This window comes from Amphiura filiformis, chromosome 9 (genome assembly GCF_039555335.1).
Source record: "Amphiura filiformis chromosome 9, Afil_fr2py, whole genome shotgun sequence".
NCBI classification, from domain to species: domain Eukaryota; kingdom Metazoa; phylum Echinodermata; class Ophiuroidea; order Amphilepidida; family Amphiuridae; genus Amphiura; species Amphiura filiformis.
In genome coordinates this window covers 50,573,404-50,593,583 of record NC_092636.1, presented here as the reverse complement: position 1 = coordinate 50,593,583, position 20,180 = coordinate 50,573,404, and the positions used below count along the sequence as shown (strand labels likewise).

The window sequence follows — 20,180 nt, the reverse complement described above, 5'->3', positions numbered from 1 at the left end:
TAATTAATTGATTAATTAATAAACATTTAATAATTAATTGATAGATACATAAGTACCATAAGTATTATGCATAGGCCCTATAAATTAAATAAATAAATTAATTAATTAATTAATAAATTAACATTTAATAATTAATTGATAGATACATAGTAAATAAATAAATTAATTAATTAATTAATTAATAAACATTTAATAAATAATTGATAGATACATAATAAATAAATAAATACACACACAAACAAATAAATAGATTCATAAGTACCATAAGTATAGGCATAGGCCTAGTATAAATTAAATTAATTAATTAATTAACATTTAATAATTAATTGATAGATACATAATAAATAAATAAATAAATAAATAAATAAATAAATAAATAAATAAATTAATTAATTAATTAATAAACATTTAATAAATAATTGATAGATACATAATAAATAAATAAATAAATAAATACACACACAAACAAATAAATAGATACATAAATACCATAAGTATAGGCATAGGCCTAGTATAAATTAAATAAATAAATTAATTAATTAATTAACATTTAATAATTAATTGATAGATACATAGTAAATAAATTAATTAATTAATTAATTAATTAATAAACATTTAATAAATAATTGATAGATACATAATAAATAAATAAATAAATAGATAAATAAATAAATAAATAAATAAATAAATAAATAAATAAATAAATAAATAAATAAATAAATAAATAAATAAATAAATAAATAAATGAATGTAGGTCTAGGTCTAGGCCCTATAATTAATAAAATAAGAGTTTCCTCCCGCAGACCATCATTTCACGAGATCGTAGATTTAGACATCAATGCAAAATACACCACCGAGCACCACACTGACTGGTATTCTGTGGATACACCAGGGTACATTACATGTAATGATACTCGAAATGATACGTCATCGGATTAATTATTCATGAAGTCGGTCCGGCGGTTGGAAATCAGCGATTACCATTTACGTGTGATCAAATGCGTGGAATTTGGCAATATTGTGACTCATCTGTCATGAATTGAAGATCTGTAATTTTCAATATTTGTAAGCCTTGTCTTTAAACTGGCTGGGTAAGTTGGTGTACATACTGAGCTTGCTGATCTTGGCCTTCATTAAGTTCAATCATGATGGACGATGGGCATGGACATCGCCTTCTCAACATCAACATCAACATCAACATTCAACATCACATGATGATGTTGATCATTAATGATGTTCTCTGTCTCTTTTCATAATAAATTTAAAATTAATATTATTCTCATCTCATGATCTTCACGATCTTATTCCAACTTCTAAGTAAAATAAATAGAGTAAGCTTAAGACTTTTAAGTACCTACTATTCTGTCGGTCGGACATCCGGGCATGAACCGGCTGACACATGGACAATTCATGTAGCTGGACTGGAGTCGAGTGAAAACAACATTCGCATTCACCGAACTCTGGAGTGTATCGCAAGCTATCACACTAATGCACTATTGTGCCAGGTTCGACTCTCTGCAAATAAAAATATGCGATAAGTTGTTTTCACTCCAATGCATGAATGGATGTGACGTGGACCCGACCGAGAGAATAATAAGTTACATGGTCATGGTAGTATCTTTCTATATCATGTTGGTATGAAAGGTGAATTCAAATTTGCCATCAAACCACATCATTTTATATATCAAATTACAGCCCTTGAGTAAAGAAAGCCAAAACTGAAAACCGTTTTGTCCTAGCACTTTCCGTAGCAAAGTTACGTCTTGTCAAAGATTGACTTTCATCAAAAAGATTCAGCTAACAAAACAGTATTTCGGTGACATCAGCAAAAAGGCGAATGGTGGATGAAACCTTCTAATCCTGCCTAAATGCGGCCCATATATACATTCAATCTTATTGATCAATGTCAAAGACCCTAGATACAAGAGTGGAAACAAAATCTACCATTGAACATGCACAATGGTAGATTTTATATCCATTCCTGCATCATCGAGATTCCTGCATCTAGAGTCTCCAATATTGATCAGTGTGATCAATATTTTGATCGTGTATGGGCTGCAAAGTCAGATAGCCTAAGAGTAAGACCCTGATGAGATTGTTGGATTTCTGGCCTACTAAAATTGGACATGATGTAATGCATCTAACTACGAAGTTCATTTGTCAAGATTTAGTTCAGATTCGGACATTTTCTTGACCATTTCTTGATTTTTCTTAACTATTTCTTTACAATTTAAATAAAGAAATAGTTAAGAAAAGTCAAGAAATTGTCAAGAAAATGTCCAAATCTTGAATAAATCTGAACAAATGAATTTCCTCTGGCTTGTGATTGGTCGCCCAGATCCTGGTATGGTCCTCTGGGCATGTGCCAGCCCTCAAATTAAGGATCTGAAGGGGCACGGCAACCTTTTTAGGGCAAGTTAATAATTGCTTTGGATTTTCACTGAAAAGGCAAGGCAGCACAGCAGTTTGTAATATTTCAAGAGGGCATCATGGCAACTGTTGAAAATTTGAGAAGGGCACCAAGGCAATTTCTCACAAGTGAAGAAAACACACACAAACATAGATACATGTAGATGATTTTATAATGAAGGGGCAGGGCTGGGGCACCGACGGCAACTTCATTAATTAGAGGGCACGGCAAGTGACTGCCCTGGGTAAAGGACATAGACTCAGTACAAAACATTTCTGTTTTGGACTATTTTGAGGGCATTATTCGAGGGCTGGCATGTGCCATCAACTACACTGTCTGTGGTATTTGCGACGCTTTTATGTTGGCGCGAAAGTTAAACTCTCATCATACATCATTGTCTTGTACTACCGGGTCAAAACCGATAAATCGGCAGTACTTGGAATTGAAAAATCAGCAAAAATAAAGTATCTCTAAACTACTCCTTTTTATTCATAAATCAAAGGCAGTCCTTCTAAGTTTCATTCTGGAAGATATGACGATCAAATCTTATGACCTTTTAATTTTGCATCAATTTCAATAATGCCCGTGTGTTTTCTGTGGGAAACTTACGTTACTGAGGGAAATGTATGTTACCATTAGATTGAAAGGAGTACTGCAAGCTCTTTTGTTGACAATGCAAAAACTAATTGTTTTGGCATAAAACAATGCAATGTCGCCTTTTAGTTCAAAAAGAAACTTTTGTTAAAGGGGAATTGATTGCCTCAAGAAAGAGTTGAAAAAGAATTGAAAATTTAGATGAAACTTACAATTAGGATACTTTTCATTCAGCCTATTTTCTGTAATTTTCTTTCCTGAGTACTTATAAATTCACGGTAGCGTTCTAAGAAAACAATACACGGGTAATCGGGCGCGGTTTTAGTACATTTTAGTAGGTTTTAAAAATGCCCGACAAGTATGTTGGAAATGCGTTAATGAAATAATGTTAATTAAGTTTATCAAGTGCGCCTGCGGCTATAATTTGTTCAACAGGTTATAGCCACTTTTTTGTTTTAACCACCCATTTGCATAGTGCATACTATTCTATTACCCCCACGACCCATTATTCAAAATCGCACACTGTGATGTGTTGAAACGCATCACATGAAAGACCATTAATTAACAATAAAGTGGCCAGGGCAACAAACTTTATGTTCTTCTCGCATCACAGCGCACAGCAAAGCGCGATGCAGTATATTAGCGTCGTTACGCATTCTACGCAAAGCATTACGCTTGGTTAATGGTTACGCGTTCTGCAATACTCGCTATCACTTACGCTTTGGCTACGCATAGGCGCTCCACCTTGAGGTAAACAACTTGAAATATTTGGGCAAAAAATGTGATATTTTCTCTTTAAATCGCACTATTTTGTGGTAATAGAATAGAAATAAAGGGTGCAGCATTATCCTTTACATGCAAATAATGTGTCCTCGGCAGTAATAACGTTTAAATAATGGGTTCGGCTGCGCCTCACCCATTATTTACATTTTAACTGCCTCGGACACACTATTTCTGTGTTAAGGGGTACTACACCCTGCCCAATTTTGTGCCTATTTTTGCATTTTTCTCAAAAATTATAGCGCATTGGTGACAAGTAAGATATGTACATTATAGGGGCAAGGACTACAACTACTGCACTGGAAATTTTATTTCGACACAGACAACAGTTGTGGAGTTACAGTCAAAAATGAAGGAAAACCAATATTTGATCAATAAATCAATAACTACTTGCCTTGAGTTGCTGAATTTTCAATGCAGTAGTTGTAGTCCTTGCCCCTATAATATACATATCTTACTTGTCACAAATGCGCTATAATTTTGAGAAAAATGCAAAAATAGGCACAAAATTGGCCAGGGGTGTAGTACCCCCTTAAGGATAATGCATTACCCTTTATTTCTTAATTCCAAACCCCCACACTGTAAAAAGTGTGCCCAACAAACAGTGTATAAGGCGAAAATTATGCTGCTTTTGTTACCGTGTGCATCAATGAAGTCCCAACTCAAGCTTGCTCAAAAATATTACTTGCATTTTGGCAAACGGCATGCATACTATTGCGCATTTTCAAGTGACACAGCAATTCCAACACAACAAGTGCCCAACCCTTTTTTTAAAATAAAATTGACTACCAAATTTAATATTGTCATTTCCAAGTCTCCAGCTAATATGATTTAGGCAAATAGACCCCTTTTTAAAACTTACATTTATTTCAAAAGTCAGATTTGATGGTAAAAATAGACCCCACCCAATGTTTGATCTAGCTGCCAGGAAAATTATGAGGGCTAGGAATTTGAAACTTGTGGGTTGTTTTACTAATGCCAATAGGTACAAGATTTGAGTGAAATTTAAAGAAAAAATAAGATGGAAATGTGGGAAATTTCTAAAAAATTGACATGGAATGACCCTATTTTAACATTTTCATTAGTTCAAGACTACCGTAAATGCAATAGGTTTATGTAGTACCCTGGTCATGACTCAAATACCTTTTTGATTACAAGGCTATTTTAAACAGATTCTATGAAAATCCAGAGGGGCTATTTTGTGAAATGTGATGGCTAATCGCCTTTAGCCACCTTGTATTTTGAGCCCTGACCCTGGTGAGACCCTGGTGTAAAAAGTGTAACCCACACAGATCCATGGTAACTCATTGTGATCATATATTGACATCTAAGTGTTTTAGGATTAGAGTCAATGGACTTATCATGGTGCACTTTGATCATAAGATAAACTGTATGTTTACATGCCTATTGTCTTGTCAGTTAAAGTATTACTCATAATAATATGACCCATCATATTGAAACACAGATAATCATAAAAAAATAAAAGTGTATGAAAATATCGAGAAATAATACAGAATTTATGCTACAGGTTTAAATATATTTGTTACATAAAGATGTGAGGTTATTTTAAAGCAAAGAAGTGCTCCGTTCTTTAACATGGGTAAGATTAACAATGTGTTGAAAATACAGAGTGTATGGCAAAGTTAATGGGAAGCATTTAAAGGACTGATTCAAACTTCTTGTTGATTTGGTGCATTGTTTCAGGTCAGTGACCAACAATTCAATGGCTCATTGCCAGTATATGGGTCCATGGGATTATTAATTTCATTTCTGTAGTCTGTAGTGGCTTTGTTGATGGGAAAGAATGAAGCCACTCATTAAATGAAGTTTCTACTTATTACTTCAGGGTGTTTTTTTTTGGGGGAGGGTGTTGTTCAGTGTAAGATATACTAGTGCTTTTAGCAAGTATTCATTCATTATCAGTGGCAGCGCCAGGGGGGAATGCCCCCAGTCAGAACTCTTGCCCCCCAGTAAAAACCCAAAATTATGAAAATTTCCACTTTTTGCGGCAATTTTGCCCCCTCAATGCCCCCCGAAAAAAATTCCTGGTGCTGCCACTGTTCATTATTCAATCTATTCAAGTCATTTTTATCTTCTAACAAATGTTTGTTGTCAACTTGTCAAAATAAATATTTGCTATCAAATATTTCAGACATTCCTAAATGCATTGATCAGAGAATACAATGATTACAATTAATGTCTCATAAAGGTCAGGTTCTAAGTTACCAACTCAAACACCTCAGAAACACAGGCTGAAAAAATGTTTTTTTCCATGCAAGCAATCCAGAATTTCCCTCCAGTTTTACCAAATTTCCCTCCAGTATGACATATTTCCCTTATGTATTTCACTATTTCTTTATTTTTTGGTCAAAAACCAAAAATTTCCCGGCAATGAGCTTCCCGTATTGCCCACTTTTTCCTGCCATGCTCAGAAAGTTCTTTTTTAATTAATTTAGCAGAGTTCTTTCATCGTAGTTTCTTATTGACATATATTGTACCCAAATGGGGTACAGTATACTAAAGCATTTTCCACCCTGATGTGGCAGCGATGTCAAAGCGTTGAGGCATCTGTTTCTCACGCACCGTCGCACACCTATGCAGTGTCTTTAAGCGTGTGTACGCCAACACTTTGAGCGAACACTGGTGATTTGTAGCTGGGCCCATTGAAATGCGCACTGACGTCACTGCCACATCAGGGTGGAAAATGCTTTACATAATAATATGCTGATATGCTTACTATTCATTGATTCAGATCATAAAATATTAATATTGCTGCCATGGAAAGTTATAGCAGTCAAGTTCTGTAGATTTCCACCCTGGCAAGATTACAATCTGCATGTGTGGTAAAAGAAATTCATCAGGTAATAGTGTAGTATTGTGAGGCCTACACGATAGAAACATTGAAAACATTTATACGGTCTGCCAGCTTGCCTGCGTGTCACTTAATAAGCTTTTACCTCGCGTTTTGATCATGTTTTAAATGTTTCTATCGTGTAGGCCTCACAATACTACACTATTACCTGATGAAGGGCGAGGCCCGAAAATTCGTGAAATAAAATTTCTTTTACGACATTATAATTATTCGTCTACGTGTTTGTTTTTTGTATGTATTATAGTTCTTTTAATAATTTGGCTTTGTCTTTCTCATTTCAGATTCAAGTCTACATGCATATTGGAATAAGTTGAGAATATGTAGAACCTATGGAAGACTTACAAGCTTGACTTATCTACTTATCATCTTAGTACTGTCAGCAAGCATTACTTAACCAAATCAAACATGTACAGGTAAGTCAATGGTTATCTTAAATTCAGTTTACACAGAGAAGTCAACTTCAATTGTGACATTGAATTCAAATTGCGACTGTAATGATTAGCATTTTTTGACGGGATGTTTACACCAAGTAAACAAAAGTGAATTTGACTTTTATGGGATGATGCTTAAGCATTCATACACTCCAATCAGAAAAGTAATTGATATAATGAAAGACAGATAAAAATACTTTATCGCATCTGACGTCATCAAACTCGAGCCGGTTTGTTTACAAGTGTCATGATGATGACTTGCTGAACGCGGCGGCATAACCGGGTGCTTATTGTTAATTTTGCACCTTCAAACATACAAACCATCTCAAAAGTCTTTATAGTAGGAAACTTTCTTTCCCGAAGGCACCATGTCAACAATGCCTAGAAAAGTTGCTTTTTGCCTTGTAAAAGTGCGTAGTTTTTCGCCATTTTCTACTATTCCTTATCTCCAACTATTAACCAATCAAGGATCGTGGGGAGTTTGATTGACAGTGACATCAGACGCGATAAAGTCTTTTTATTTCTGTCTTTCATTATAATTTAAATTTATAGTGTATTAAATCAGCGGTTCCCAATCTATGGGTCGTGGGCCATTGGAAAAATGGTTGATTAACAAAGATTAACAAGCTTAAGGGGGGGGGGTCACAAAACACCCTGTTGTAAAGTATTTTGATATAGCTTGCATTTTACCAAATTTAATTACTATGAAATACATGTATGGTGTACTTTTTGAAATTACAGTAGGCTAATATTTTCTCTCCTGGAAATAATAATATTGGCATTCGTCTTGATTGGTTACAGTACACAGCTGTTGTGTAGCTAGTGTATTGTCCACACAAATACATATAGGGACTTTTATGCTTGTATTGTAATATCTGCATAGATTTATTAGGCTAATGAAAGTCAATGTTATGTTTATTGTAACCCGCCCGCTTTTGGATTCTTTAGCTGCATTTGTCGTGCCAAAATTCCAAAACAATTCATTAAGTATTTCGTACAAAATTAATTCCCAGTGGACACACAAGCACACATATATGCCAATGATAAATCAACATAAAACAAGGCTTTAGAACCAATAATGTGGTCAGTCATTTTTAAAAACAATTAAATGGCCTTTTTTTACTAGTAAGAGTGCTGAGGCCTAAATACCTGGATGGTGAACAATATTTTAAAATACAAATTTGTGTAGGCCCCTCTATTACGTATGGGGTTGTGTTTTGGCAGGATATTGTAGGGAGGGTAAATAGTGAAGCAATTGTTGATGAAATGGCAGCTATTTTGTAAATAACGAAATGCTGGAAAGTAATGAATAATGAAATAGTTGCCTCATTATGGTTTGGAAAAATGTTACGATAAACATAACACAGACTTTTATTAGCCTAATAATATTTTGTCCAGTTTCATAAATTTATGTGTCACAAGTGATGCTTTTCATTGAGGTATCAGTTAAAATTTATAGGCATGTACATGTATTAGTTTTTTGCCATTTATAAAATACATGTATGGTACCGTACTCATTATCTTGATCTTGCTATAAGTGTTTGATGTTTTGTGGAACATATTGCCGTACCTGTAGATTCAGTAGGTGTGATGGCCGGTAAGCTTTATATGTTAGATGTTAAAAATAAGGTAAAAATAAGGGAAATCTAACTGACCATGCCATGATAATACCATTGATCTATGGCAATGACAAGATATGTTCAGTATTTGTGTATTCTAATGAATGAATTCTTGAATTTATTGGGGATTAACTAGTTTGAATAAGTCACAATATTTATGTGCATATGATCAAAATTTGTATTCCATACATAGTGCCTTTGGGAGAGAAAGTTGGCACAGTGGTTGTTCACTTGCCTTGCACCACTGGAGTCCTGGGTTCAACGTCAATACCCAGTCGTACCCAAGGATTGTATATCCACCTGGTTTATGCTTGCTCTCACTCATTTTCTCTGGGATCTCCAGTTTCCTTGTGCCTTCAAAATCGGTGATAAGTTGTTCTGTTATCAAAAACTTCCTTCACCCAATGGAATTTAGGGAGCTGCATAGATAATTGGTTAGATGTTGCAATCTATGTAAGTGCGGATAGGTTTGCACCGGGTTCGGATGCAACTGGTCTAGTTGATGGGATCTGATTCTGATGATTCACTATTTCTAAATATGGGTTACCTGAATGGGTAACTCCATTTGAAATCTACATCCTTTCATGTTAGACCAGGTCTAACTTACAAGTCTGGGCTAACTTGTTTTGTCCATACAACATGTACAAACCCCTGTGTGGGAGATTCAGATCATGAATGTCTTCCATAGAGGGTGTATGGATTTCAACTCAGATAGCCCATTCCATAGCCCATTCAATGAGCATTTGGGAGCTGAACAGAGCTTGTCTGAGTAGCTCTGGCTGGGTATGCAAATGGAGATAAAGCAGATGAGTTGTATGGTTTTGATAAGATATCATAGCAATAGTACAGAAATAAATCAAATACTGGAACTTACGTTTCGTTAACGCAACATTTCGGATGAAACGTCGTGTTAACGAAACATAAGTTCCAGTACGGTATTTGATTTATTTCTGTACTTTTGATTTACCAGCTTGATGAATAATCTACACCAAGATATCATAGCAATGTTAGATATGTTACTAATAAACAGATAGACATGACATATAACTTGTTTTGTGTTATATATAGTCTGGTGCCCAAGTCCAAAACCCAAAAGTAGCGTCCGCACAATGTTTTTTTTCTTGTTTCTATATCACCAAGACCTACTGATTCAGAAACTGACTGATGCCACCTCAGCACCCTTGGGCATTTCGAGATATCCAAGATGGCCGCCAAAATGACTGCCATCACATATAAATAGCCATATATCAGCTATATAAACAGGTATGGTGATGATTTTAGTGTCTTTGAATGAGTTTTAGGGGTCACCGAATTCCTATTAGTCCTCATCTAAACCACTGAAGTCTTTACTCCGGCTGAAATCTAATATGGCCGCCAAAATGACCGCCACCACAAAATGACCGCCATAGCTATATATCAGCTTTCTAAGCAGATATGGTGATACAGTTAGTGTCTTAAAATGGGTTTTAGGGATCAACCAATTCATATTTGGCCTTATATGAACCACTGAAGTCTTCATTCACATTAAAATCCAATATGGCCACCAAAATGCCCACCATCACATGCAAAATGGCTTATATAAACAGCTATGGTGATGACGTTAGTGTCTTTAAATATGCTTTCGGGGTCAACGAATTTCATATTTGGCACATCTATATCTATATATTTTATATCTAAAACACTCAATTCTTTACTCACATTGGAACCGATGATGGTCATCATCTTTTTACATGGATTGCTACATCTAAATGCTGAGTGTGCTTAAGAGCTATAACAGTGATATAAACAGCTTTGATTTTTATTAAAGTCACTTATTCATCAGGTACAACTACATACCGGTATCTGGTAATGCCACAGGTGTCAGAGGCTTGTTTTCATCTTTCAGCCACCCCAACTGACTTGGATCCAGATCAGGTGGATGATCAGGGGGGGGGGGGGAAGGAAATGCTTGCTTCCATATGAGGTCGTTTTACATTTTCAGCAAATTCCTCAGTTGTTGGTGGCAAGTTATTCAACTTTGGTGTGGTTGTCAGTCACTTTCCGTTTGCAACTTTTGACAACCAAGTGCAGTACCGAACACCAGTTGGCTACAACAAAATGTGGTAGCCTCTGCAATTGTGCCATCCACTGCTTGCTCTATATCACCCGTCTAGCTTATGGTCCTTTAGAAGTAAAATGCCTTACCAATTCTTCAAAGATATGCCATCGTGTCAGAACCAGAGAGGGCATGAGTAGCCAGAAGTTGTGGTACAATATATACATGCTTCTTTGCGGTTGCTGAAATATTTATTATTGTATGCTTGGAAAAAGTACCTTCCCATCCATAGAAAGGTTACAGGCAAGATTGCTGTGATGTAGCTATATGTGAGAAACGGGAACGCATTCATGTCATCACATATGACATTCATCTTCTTAATCCCTTGGTTGGCAATGAAGATAACTTGCTGGGACATAACAACATCAGCTTTGCGTGGTTTATTTTCATATCAGTCCGTTGGATTACAATAACCAAATTGACTTCTTGCGGGACAGAATAAGATCCTGCGCAACAAGTCGACGTGTTACAGTATGTTTGTTTTCACACTATACAACAAAAAAGCATTGTGTGGATTAAGACGATATTTTAGGTTTCGGCAATATATTTAGGAGAAAGAAATTTGACAAAACAGTGTACACAAGCTGATATCTTGATGCATACAATACTGCATTGCAGTGGCAAGCATTTTATGAGCATTTAGCAATTGTGCTGAATAACAAACCATTATTCAACATCAGCTTGGCCTTCATAGCTCCCTGCTACAAAATCAAGTCACACTTAATGGCACTAAGAACAATGTTCAGATCATCGACATCATTTGTCAACAGCTCTGGGATCGTGTGAAAGATCTTCAGCAAACAAACACTGTAGCTCATTGATGTGTTGTGACTGTTCCACAAGAAGTCAATTTGGGTATTGTGATCCAAAGGACTGACTATAATGAAAACGAACCATGCGAAGCTGATGTTACTATGACCCAGCAGGTTGTCTTTATTGCCAACCAAGGGATTGAGAATATCAGAGTCATGTGTGATGACACATGTTGCCCACATAACCTTTCTATGGAAGGTATATTACTACCTGTAACCTTTCTATGGAAGGTATTAGTTCCAAGCGTACAAACATTAAAGTATTATACATCGATCGCAAAGAAGCATGTAGACATTGTACCACAACTTCTGGTTGCTCATATCCTCCCTGGCTGTGACATTGTGGCATATCGTTGGGGAGTTGGAAAGGCAGGTGTTATCAAAGTGCTTCAAAATGGCCATAAGTTAGAAGTTGGGTGATATGGAGCAAGCCGTGGATGACATAATTGCAGAGGTTACCACCTTTGATGCAGCATGCGATGCAAGCATTCAACTGGGACAATGTGAGCTATTTGGTACTACAGCACCCCGGGTACAGCACTTGGTTGTTAAAAATTACAAAACGGAAAGTGACAACCACGCCTAAGTTGAAACCTTGGAACCAAGCACCAACAACAGGGGCATTTGCTGAAAATGTAAAACAAGTGTATTTGCAAGTTAGCATCTAGAGCCAGTGTTAAACCAGGATCCACCTGATCGATGTTAGTTGGGTTGGCTGAAAGATGAACCAAACAAGTGACATTGCCAGATGTGGTGCAACCAGCACCTTAAAAAAATACACATGATGATATGTTATAGGTTATAGTTGTCAGATGGACAAAAACTGTAGCTGAGCAAAGTGATCATGAGGATTATGATATCAAATCTGATGAATAAGTGACCACATCTTCCCATTCAACATAATTAAAGCAGTTTATATCATTGTTTTACACTCAGATGTAGCAATTCATGTAAAATGGCAGCCTCCTTGGATTCCAAAGTGAATAAAGACAATGTTTTCAATAAGGACAATTATGTGCCAAATATGAACTCATTGACCCCTATGACCTATTTAAAGGCATTAACATCAGCATCATACCTGCTTAGATAGCTGGTTATAGCTATTTATATGTAGTGGTGACGGCCATTTTGGCGGCCATATTGGATTTTAATGTGAATGAAGAATTCAGTGGTTTATATAAGGACAGATATGGATTCATTGACCCCTAAAACATATTGAAAGACACTAACATCATTTCCATACCAGTTTGAATAGCTGATACGTAGCTATTTATTATGCGGTGTCAGCCATTTTGGCGGCCATATTGGATTTCAATGTGAAAGAAGACTTCAGTGGTTTATATAAGGACAGATATGAATTCGTTCACACCTAAAACCTACTCAAAGACGCCAAAATCATCACCATACCTGCTTATATAGCTGATATATGGCTATTTATATGTGATGATAGCCATATTGGCGGCCATCTTGGATATCTCGAAATGCCCAAGGGTGCTGAGGTGGCATCAGTCAGTTTCTGAATCAGTAGGTCTTGACGATAAAGAAACAACAAAAAAACATTGTGCGGACGCTACTTTTGGGTTAAGTCGATATTTGGGGTTTCGGCACCAGACTAATATGCATCATAGAAGTTACACATTAGGATCCTTGTCAACTCATATGCTGGCATTACATGTTTGGGAACAAATTCTGAAACCAAGGTGTTAATAGCTAGTCACCTGTACATGTGTCATTTTGGATGGGAAGTTTGTTCCCGCGACTGGCAAGATGGTTGCCTGTGACAATATGCTTAATTCTAATAATGATGCTTGAATAAGTTGTGTGAACTCAAAACAAGACCAAACTAATAAATCTTGACTATAGCAATAGCTAGTTGAACCAACTGGTTTATGTTTTCAGGGTCAAATTTTGGACAGGCAGATTTGGTGAAAATGATGGGCACTTTTTAAATCCTAGCTAAGACCCTGTATGAAACTCAAGAAAATTGCCACCTATACTGTGTTCAGTGCATTTTTGCTGACCATTATTATACTCCAACATATACTGGAGATATTTTAATATTATTAAAAAATAAATACCCAAAGAATCAATGTTAAAAATATTAAGTAAAAAGCTTAGAATGAAACTTAGTAATTTTATTTATTTTTTTAATTTTGTGTATACATCTGTGTAGCTCTATTGTAAAAAAAAACCAAGAGTATATCCAGAATGCATTTGTCACTAAAAGATACATGAATGAGCCCCTTTGTCTTGTTTGAGGAAGCCATTCTAGTATGACATTATTAAAGTTGTCATGCCAGCTGGCAACAAATTATGAAAGGGATCTGAAAAAGAATGAATAACTGCCTGCTTTCAATTTATGAGCATATAATGGGAATAAAACTATAAACACCAAATTATAAATATAGGCCTTCTCATAAAATGTAAAAATAGGTCAGAAAAAATTTAATGAATGAATCTGATATTTAAAAAATATTGGAAATGATGTTAAATGAATGTCACTGAACGGTGCCCAGGATGTATGTACCTTAATTATGTTTCGTCATGGTGTAGTTGAGAGTATTGGATAGTGTTCATTTCATTTTAGTCACATAACATAAAAATCAATGAGTGCAATAAACTTATGTAGTAGGCATTATGCAACTAGACTACTTTTTGCAAATAAAATGTCAGAATTATTGGGTGTGTTTTTTTGGTCAACTGCTAATTGGTCTTGAAATAAGACGTCAGATGTTACCAAGGTAACAGGAACACAAAGGGCTCCTTAATTATTGACCCAAATTAACTTGAAATTATTTATTCATATTAAAGCTAACTATGGTCACAGAAAGGCTAATAATGACACATATTCTTTATTGAACATAATAACCTTTTAATTAGCATCATTAATTAGAACCTATTCACTCTAGCATGCTTGTTTAAAACTCATTATATAATATTGTCACTGTGATAAGAACACAATACAATTAGCTGCTTACACTGCTTCTGGTGTTGAAATAAAGCTTATTAAGAAACCAAAAGGTAATAGTTTCAAACTGTGAGTATAACCAAGCCTAACACCAAGATGGATATTAAAACAAAAACATATTCACCTAATCATGTATTTTCTCTCATTTTCTTTTATAGAATTAGATTTAATAACTGTCACTGAGTGGACCAACTTCAACACAGCTTTGTCAGGGGGCACATCTACTTCCACAGCAGCAGGGAACCACACCACCACCATGTCCCCCAAGGCAGGTCCTGCAGAGACTAGGGACTTCTACATTGGTCTTACGCTAGCAGTTAGCTCCAGTATATTCATAGGGTCCAGTTTTATAGTGAAGAAGAAAGCCTTGATTAAATTGTCGACGCATTCTACAAGAGCAGGTACAGAAAATGTTTTCGGTCTGGCATGGAAATAACATCGGTAAAAAATGTTCATGTTGTTTTGTTGTTGTTGTAATTGGTACTGTTGTTGTTGAAAGATGGAAACGGGATATAAATTATAAAATATCACTCCATAACAAAATTTGAAGTCTTTTCTTTTATGAAATATGTCAACATGTACAAAGCAACATACTTGACAAAAATGTATTGCAAAAGAATTTCAATCGTGATTTTCTAAGAAACTTTATTTCATCAGAAATGACAGTATGCAATGCAAGCGACAGTTTATGAATGCATTGGTGCCATTGAACTTTGCACACCAACTCTGTGCCAGAGCAAGGCTTATAAACATTTTTAATATTGACTTTCAGGTATCCCATACCAGAAATTCAGACCTGTGTACCTTGCGGACGAGTGGGTTCCCAAGAGCTTGACCGTATATTCCAGCCTTCATAAGAACAACTGTACCATGAACCATGAAACTTCTATAGCACAGTGAAAGTTCTTTTAATCATGTCGGGTAGTTCATCTATATTGTTATGTGGTTTTTTTTACCAGGTGATGGAGGGTTTGGTTACCTCAGAGAATGGTTATGGTGGGCTGGTTTTCTACTATGTAAGTAATAGATTCAATACATGATAGATTTGGCACATGTAGCTCAACTTACAAGGATGAGTATCAATTACTATTATGACAAAAACAATTGGCCAGTAAACTAAAGGGTTGGATGGCTCTAATTTAAATGTAATATAGACTACAGAAAATTAAAAAAAAAAAAAAATAAGAAAACTATTATCAGGACAAATTTTCCACAGTTCCAAATATCTTCTAAGTACCATGATTAAATGTCCATAGAATTAACATGCACAGGTTTGAATCTGAAGATGACTTGGGAGTCTTGTAGTGAAAATTGAGAACAATATTAGTCTAGCGTAAGCATATCATAGGCCTTCAATAACTATGCTATGGCTTTGCTTTTTTTTTTGCCGTAAGCTCAGGCAAAATCACCCCAATCAGATCTGAAATTGAGACATTTTGAGTGAATATTAGATCTTGGTTCAGAACACACAGGTCATATTATTTGACCCAGGCCTCTGTGGAGTAACTTGGAGTGTTTCATATTAAAGTCACATCAGTATATCCTGCAGTAAGAGGCAAAAAGGTTATTTTATGCCTACTTCATGATTGTAATTTTTTTATTTCTATTCCAGTGGCGTTTGGTGAATTCTGCAACTTCCTTGCTTATGCATTTGCGCCAGCAACGTTGGTGACCCCTCTAGGAGCACTTAGTGTCCTTGTTGCGTGAGTAATCATCTATAGTATTATGAACAAAAATGAAATACTTTTTAAGACCGTTTCAGTAATGCCATCTTTAATGTAGTAACATCACCCAGAGGGTTGTGGTTTGTAATCCAGGAACTATGGATGCCAGCGGTTCCTGTGTGTCAGCTGATACCCACAGATTTCTAATGTGTTTATCCTTGTGCATCAGTGTTGATAAAAACACACAAGCACACACCCCCACTTGTTCATAATGTCATTATTCCTGTAGATGTCATAAATTAAAGTACACTAGCTTCCAGAGAAGTACAGCAGTGTTTTGCTCTGATTGAGCTAGCGCTCTGGTAATGAACGACATATGCGGCGCTTTGTGTTTCCTTCAAGAGTGCCGTTCTGCGCCGACCAACACTTTGACACGTAATCAGCCAATCAGATTATCAGTTTGTTGTTATGATTGGCAGACGATTGAATCAGCCAAACAGAACCCCACTTCCGTGTTCACGCTCTGCATGCTCGCAAAGTGTGAACAAGTGCTGTTCTTCCCTGCCTGCCAGAGAATGTAATTTGCTACTTGTGAACTGATAAATATTTCCTTTTATAGTCTGTATATCTACCTCAAGTCACCAGCACTAGCTTTGAAGTTCAGCGTGTGTTGCATTGGCTTGGCGTGGTTTCTTGCGTGTATATATGCGGCATGGTTGGTTGGTTGACGTAATTCCCTCCTTTGCATTAGGAGCACCAGAAAATCAATTCTGTAAAAAGTCATATTATATACAAGTCCTTATTTGCAGTTAAATGTCATAATTAGGGATTTCACAAAGTCATTAGGTAGGCAGAGCAGCGATGATAGCAGATCTTGTGACATGAAGTCTGTACACAAGTAGTCTTGAGATGGGTTCAGTGTGAGCATGCAGGTTGGGATAGCAGGCAAAGCGGGTTGGATCGAGAATGAGTTGAGTAAGTGCTGTGTTAGATTCAGCAGTTAGTGTCCAGCTACCCGGATACAGACTTTCGCATTGAGCTTTCAGCTGCTTGACAAAGGGGTCTCTCTGTTTGTGAAGGGCTGTGCAGCAGACAAGAAAGTGCTCTCTGGTTTCAGCCTCTTTATTACACAGCAGGCAAGAGTTCATCACATGCATAAAAGTATGTACATACACCAAGTAATGCTAAGCTAATGCAGAACACATTTAAGCTAATGCAGAACACATTTAACTTCAAAGCTAGTGCCGATGACTTGAGGTAGATATATGGACATAGTAGTTACATTGTACACATATAATTTTGTATTTTAGGGCTGTCATGTCATCCTACTTCATCAACGAAGCTCTCAACCTTCTAGGAAAGATAGGGTGCTGTCTATGTATACTAGGATCAATAGTCATGGTGGTACATGCACCAGAAGAAGAAACATGTAATTCTTTGGAAGAGCTGGGAAGAAGACTACAAGATCCTGGTAAGTATGTATGTGTGGTTAGTCTTTTCAAAGACCTTTGTCCACTTGGTCTGGCAAGGTCCAGACAAGAACAAGATTTATAGAAATATAGCAGGCCTTTATATTTGAATAATTGTTTGAATTGAACTTTGGAGCAATTTAACAAAGATATTAGGAAATTTAAACCAGAATCAAACAAAAGAATGAAGTGACATTGGAATATGGTATAATATTTGTTGAAGAGATTCATCAGGAATAACATGATCAGATTTCAAAGTTTTCATAGTATAATTCCAAGAAAAAAATCACATTTTCCATGTAGTTTCGCCAATCAAGTCTGTTGCCTTTCTCAATGGTGTCTGCCAATTGATCCTTTGTTGGATGGTATGACGTCATCGCAAGCTGATGACGCCCTCAGGATCAATTGATGGTCATATATGTGACTCATTCATTAGGCTCTCTTTCATACTTGGCTGTGACTTTCCCTTATCCATCTGGTGTGTAATTTGTGTAATGTGCATTTGTATTTTCGCAGCAGCTGTGTTGAGTTGTATGTACTCTTTTAGTGTACAAATTGAGCAAACTTGTTTAATTGAAGAATTTCTTTCTTTTTTGCCCACAGCTTTCATTACTTATGGAGTTCTAGTGCTCATCATGGCAATGTTACTGATATGCTACTATGCTCCTCGTTACGGACAGACAAACATACTAATCTACATAACAATATGCTCTGTAATTGGCTCCCTATCTGTCATGGCATGCAAAGGACTTGGAATTGCAGTCAAGGAGTTCTTTGAAGGCAAACCAGCTGCTCAAAATATACTTACATGGATTTGCATATTTTGTTTAATAGTGTTTATCACTACACAAATGAACTACTTAAATAAAGCACTAGATATGTTTAATACTTCGGTAGTCACTCCTATATATTATGTGTTCTTCACAAGTAGCGTTATACTTGCGTCATGTATTCTATTTCAAGAATGGATGCGTATGAACACACAAGATGTTCTAGGTACTCTAGCCGGATTTGGAACTATTATCAGTGGCATCTTCCTCTTGCATGCATTTAAAGATGTTAACATCAGTTGGACAGACTTGCCATCTACTACAAGGTCAAACGATAAGAATGGTAGCACAAAAAACACAACTTTTTTATCCTTGAACCATGTAGATAGAAATGGTGGTAACCACCTTATTGAAGATGAAGAGGTGACACTATTGGATGATTTAGAGAGCGGACGAATACGGGAGAATCACAAATAGGAATCAGCTCTCTCTTCGGAACTATGGATGATTTGGCTATCCGTTCAAGTACTTGACACACAACAGCTTTTTTACGAAGTTTTACCATCACAAAATTGGAGAGTAAACCTGAGAGTTACTGTGCTGATAAACATATAACAATTTAGAAGTTACTGGAGATGGTGTTTTTACAGAATTTATGAAGCAAGTGACTTTCAAAAGATATTAAAGTTACTGAGCAAATGACTTTGAGAAGTTGCTGGTAATTTTAACTGAGCAGGGACTTAGTTACAAGGTGTAAATGTGCCAGTTATAGGTACAGGTAACAAATAAAAAGTTACTGGGTATAGGTAACTCTTGCAAAGTTACTGAACAGGTGATTTTTGATTAAGTTACCGGGCAGACAGGTGAGTTATAAAGGTTACAGGTGAAGTCACTCAGGGCCAGATTTACCTTTTTGGGGGCCTTGGGCTTGGCCAAAATTTGGAGGCCCCCAACGCACCGTGACGAAGGCATGTGCAGCCTGATTTTCGCCCAAATTTCAAATATTTTTGGTGAAGTTGGTCAAAATTCAAAAAAATAAAAAAAACGGTCCCTAGATATTTTTATCTAGGTTTTAAAAATTAATAAAAAAGAATTTTTTGCCAAACAATTATTTTGTTTCGTTGCACGAAAAATTTAGGGCCAAAAAACCCGTTTTTGGGATTTGAGCATTTTGGCCCAAATTGGACCTCACAGATGAATTCAGCAAGTCATTTCCAGTCTAAAAATGTATACTTTTATATTCTTTAGACTAATAATTTAGCAGTTATGAAGCCCGAATGTTTCCATAATTCCAGGGTTAAGACCACCCTTAACAAGGACAAATGCGCGCAAAGAGCGCAAAATTTTGCAATTTTTGTAGGCTATTTTGGCCCAATTTTCCAGCTAAAATGGAAGATGCACACTGCACAGGGCAATTTGGGGGGCCCTGGGCCCGGGCCCATCTGGCGATTCTGGCCCTATGGTAAATCCGGCCCTGAAGTCACTTCAATTAGTTGATAGTGTATACTTGATAAGAATTGAACAGAAGCCTTGGATTTTTCTGATGAGACACTTTGCTGTTCAATATCAGGATGTTTTGGTGGATAACATAAGTCAAGTGTCTCAATGACGTTTTAAAGGTAGACTTGTAGACAATGAGGCTGGTGTGTGGGTTCATCAATTAATTACACAGATGCCACTTTGTTCAGATTGTAGC

General features: G+C 36.2%; 1 protein-coding gene across 1 annotated transcript; it reads left to right on the top strand.

Annotated features, from left to right (window-relative positions):
* Window positions 1-981: 981 nt before the first annotated feature.
* On the top strand, window positions 982-19,259 carry LOC140161112 (magnesium transporter NIPA2-like). The gene is made up of 7 exons (XM_072184511.1): window positions 982-1,091; window positions 6,938-7,069; window positions 14,740-14,982; window positions 15,541-15,597; window positions 16,194-16,284; window positions 17,556-17,716; window positions 18,318-19,259. Exons 3-7 carry the CDS (start codon window positions 14,838-14,840, stop codon window positions 18,959-18,961), a joined length of 1,098 nt encoding a protein of 365 aa, XP_072040612.1. The 5' UTR covers window positions 982-1,091; window positions 6,938-7,069; window positions 14,740-14,837; the 3' UTR covers window positions 18,962-19,259.
* The last annotated feature ends 921 nt before the right edge of the window (window positions 19,260-20,180 follow it).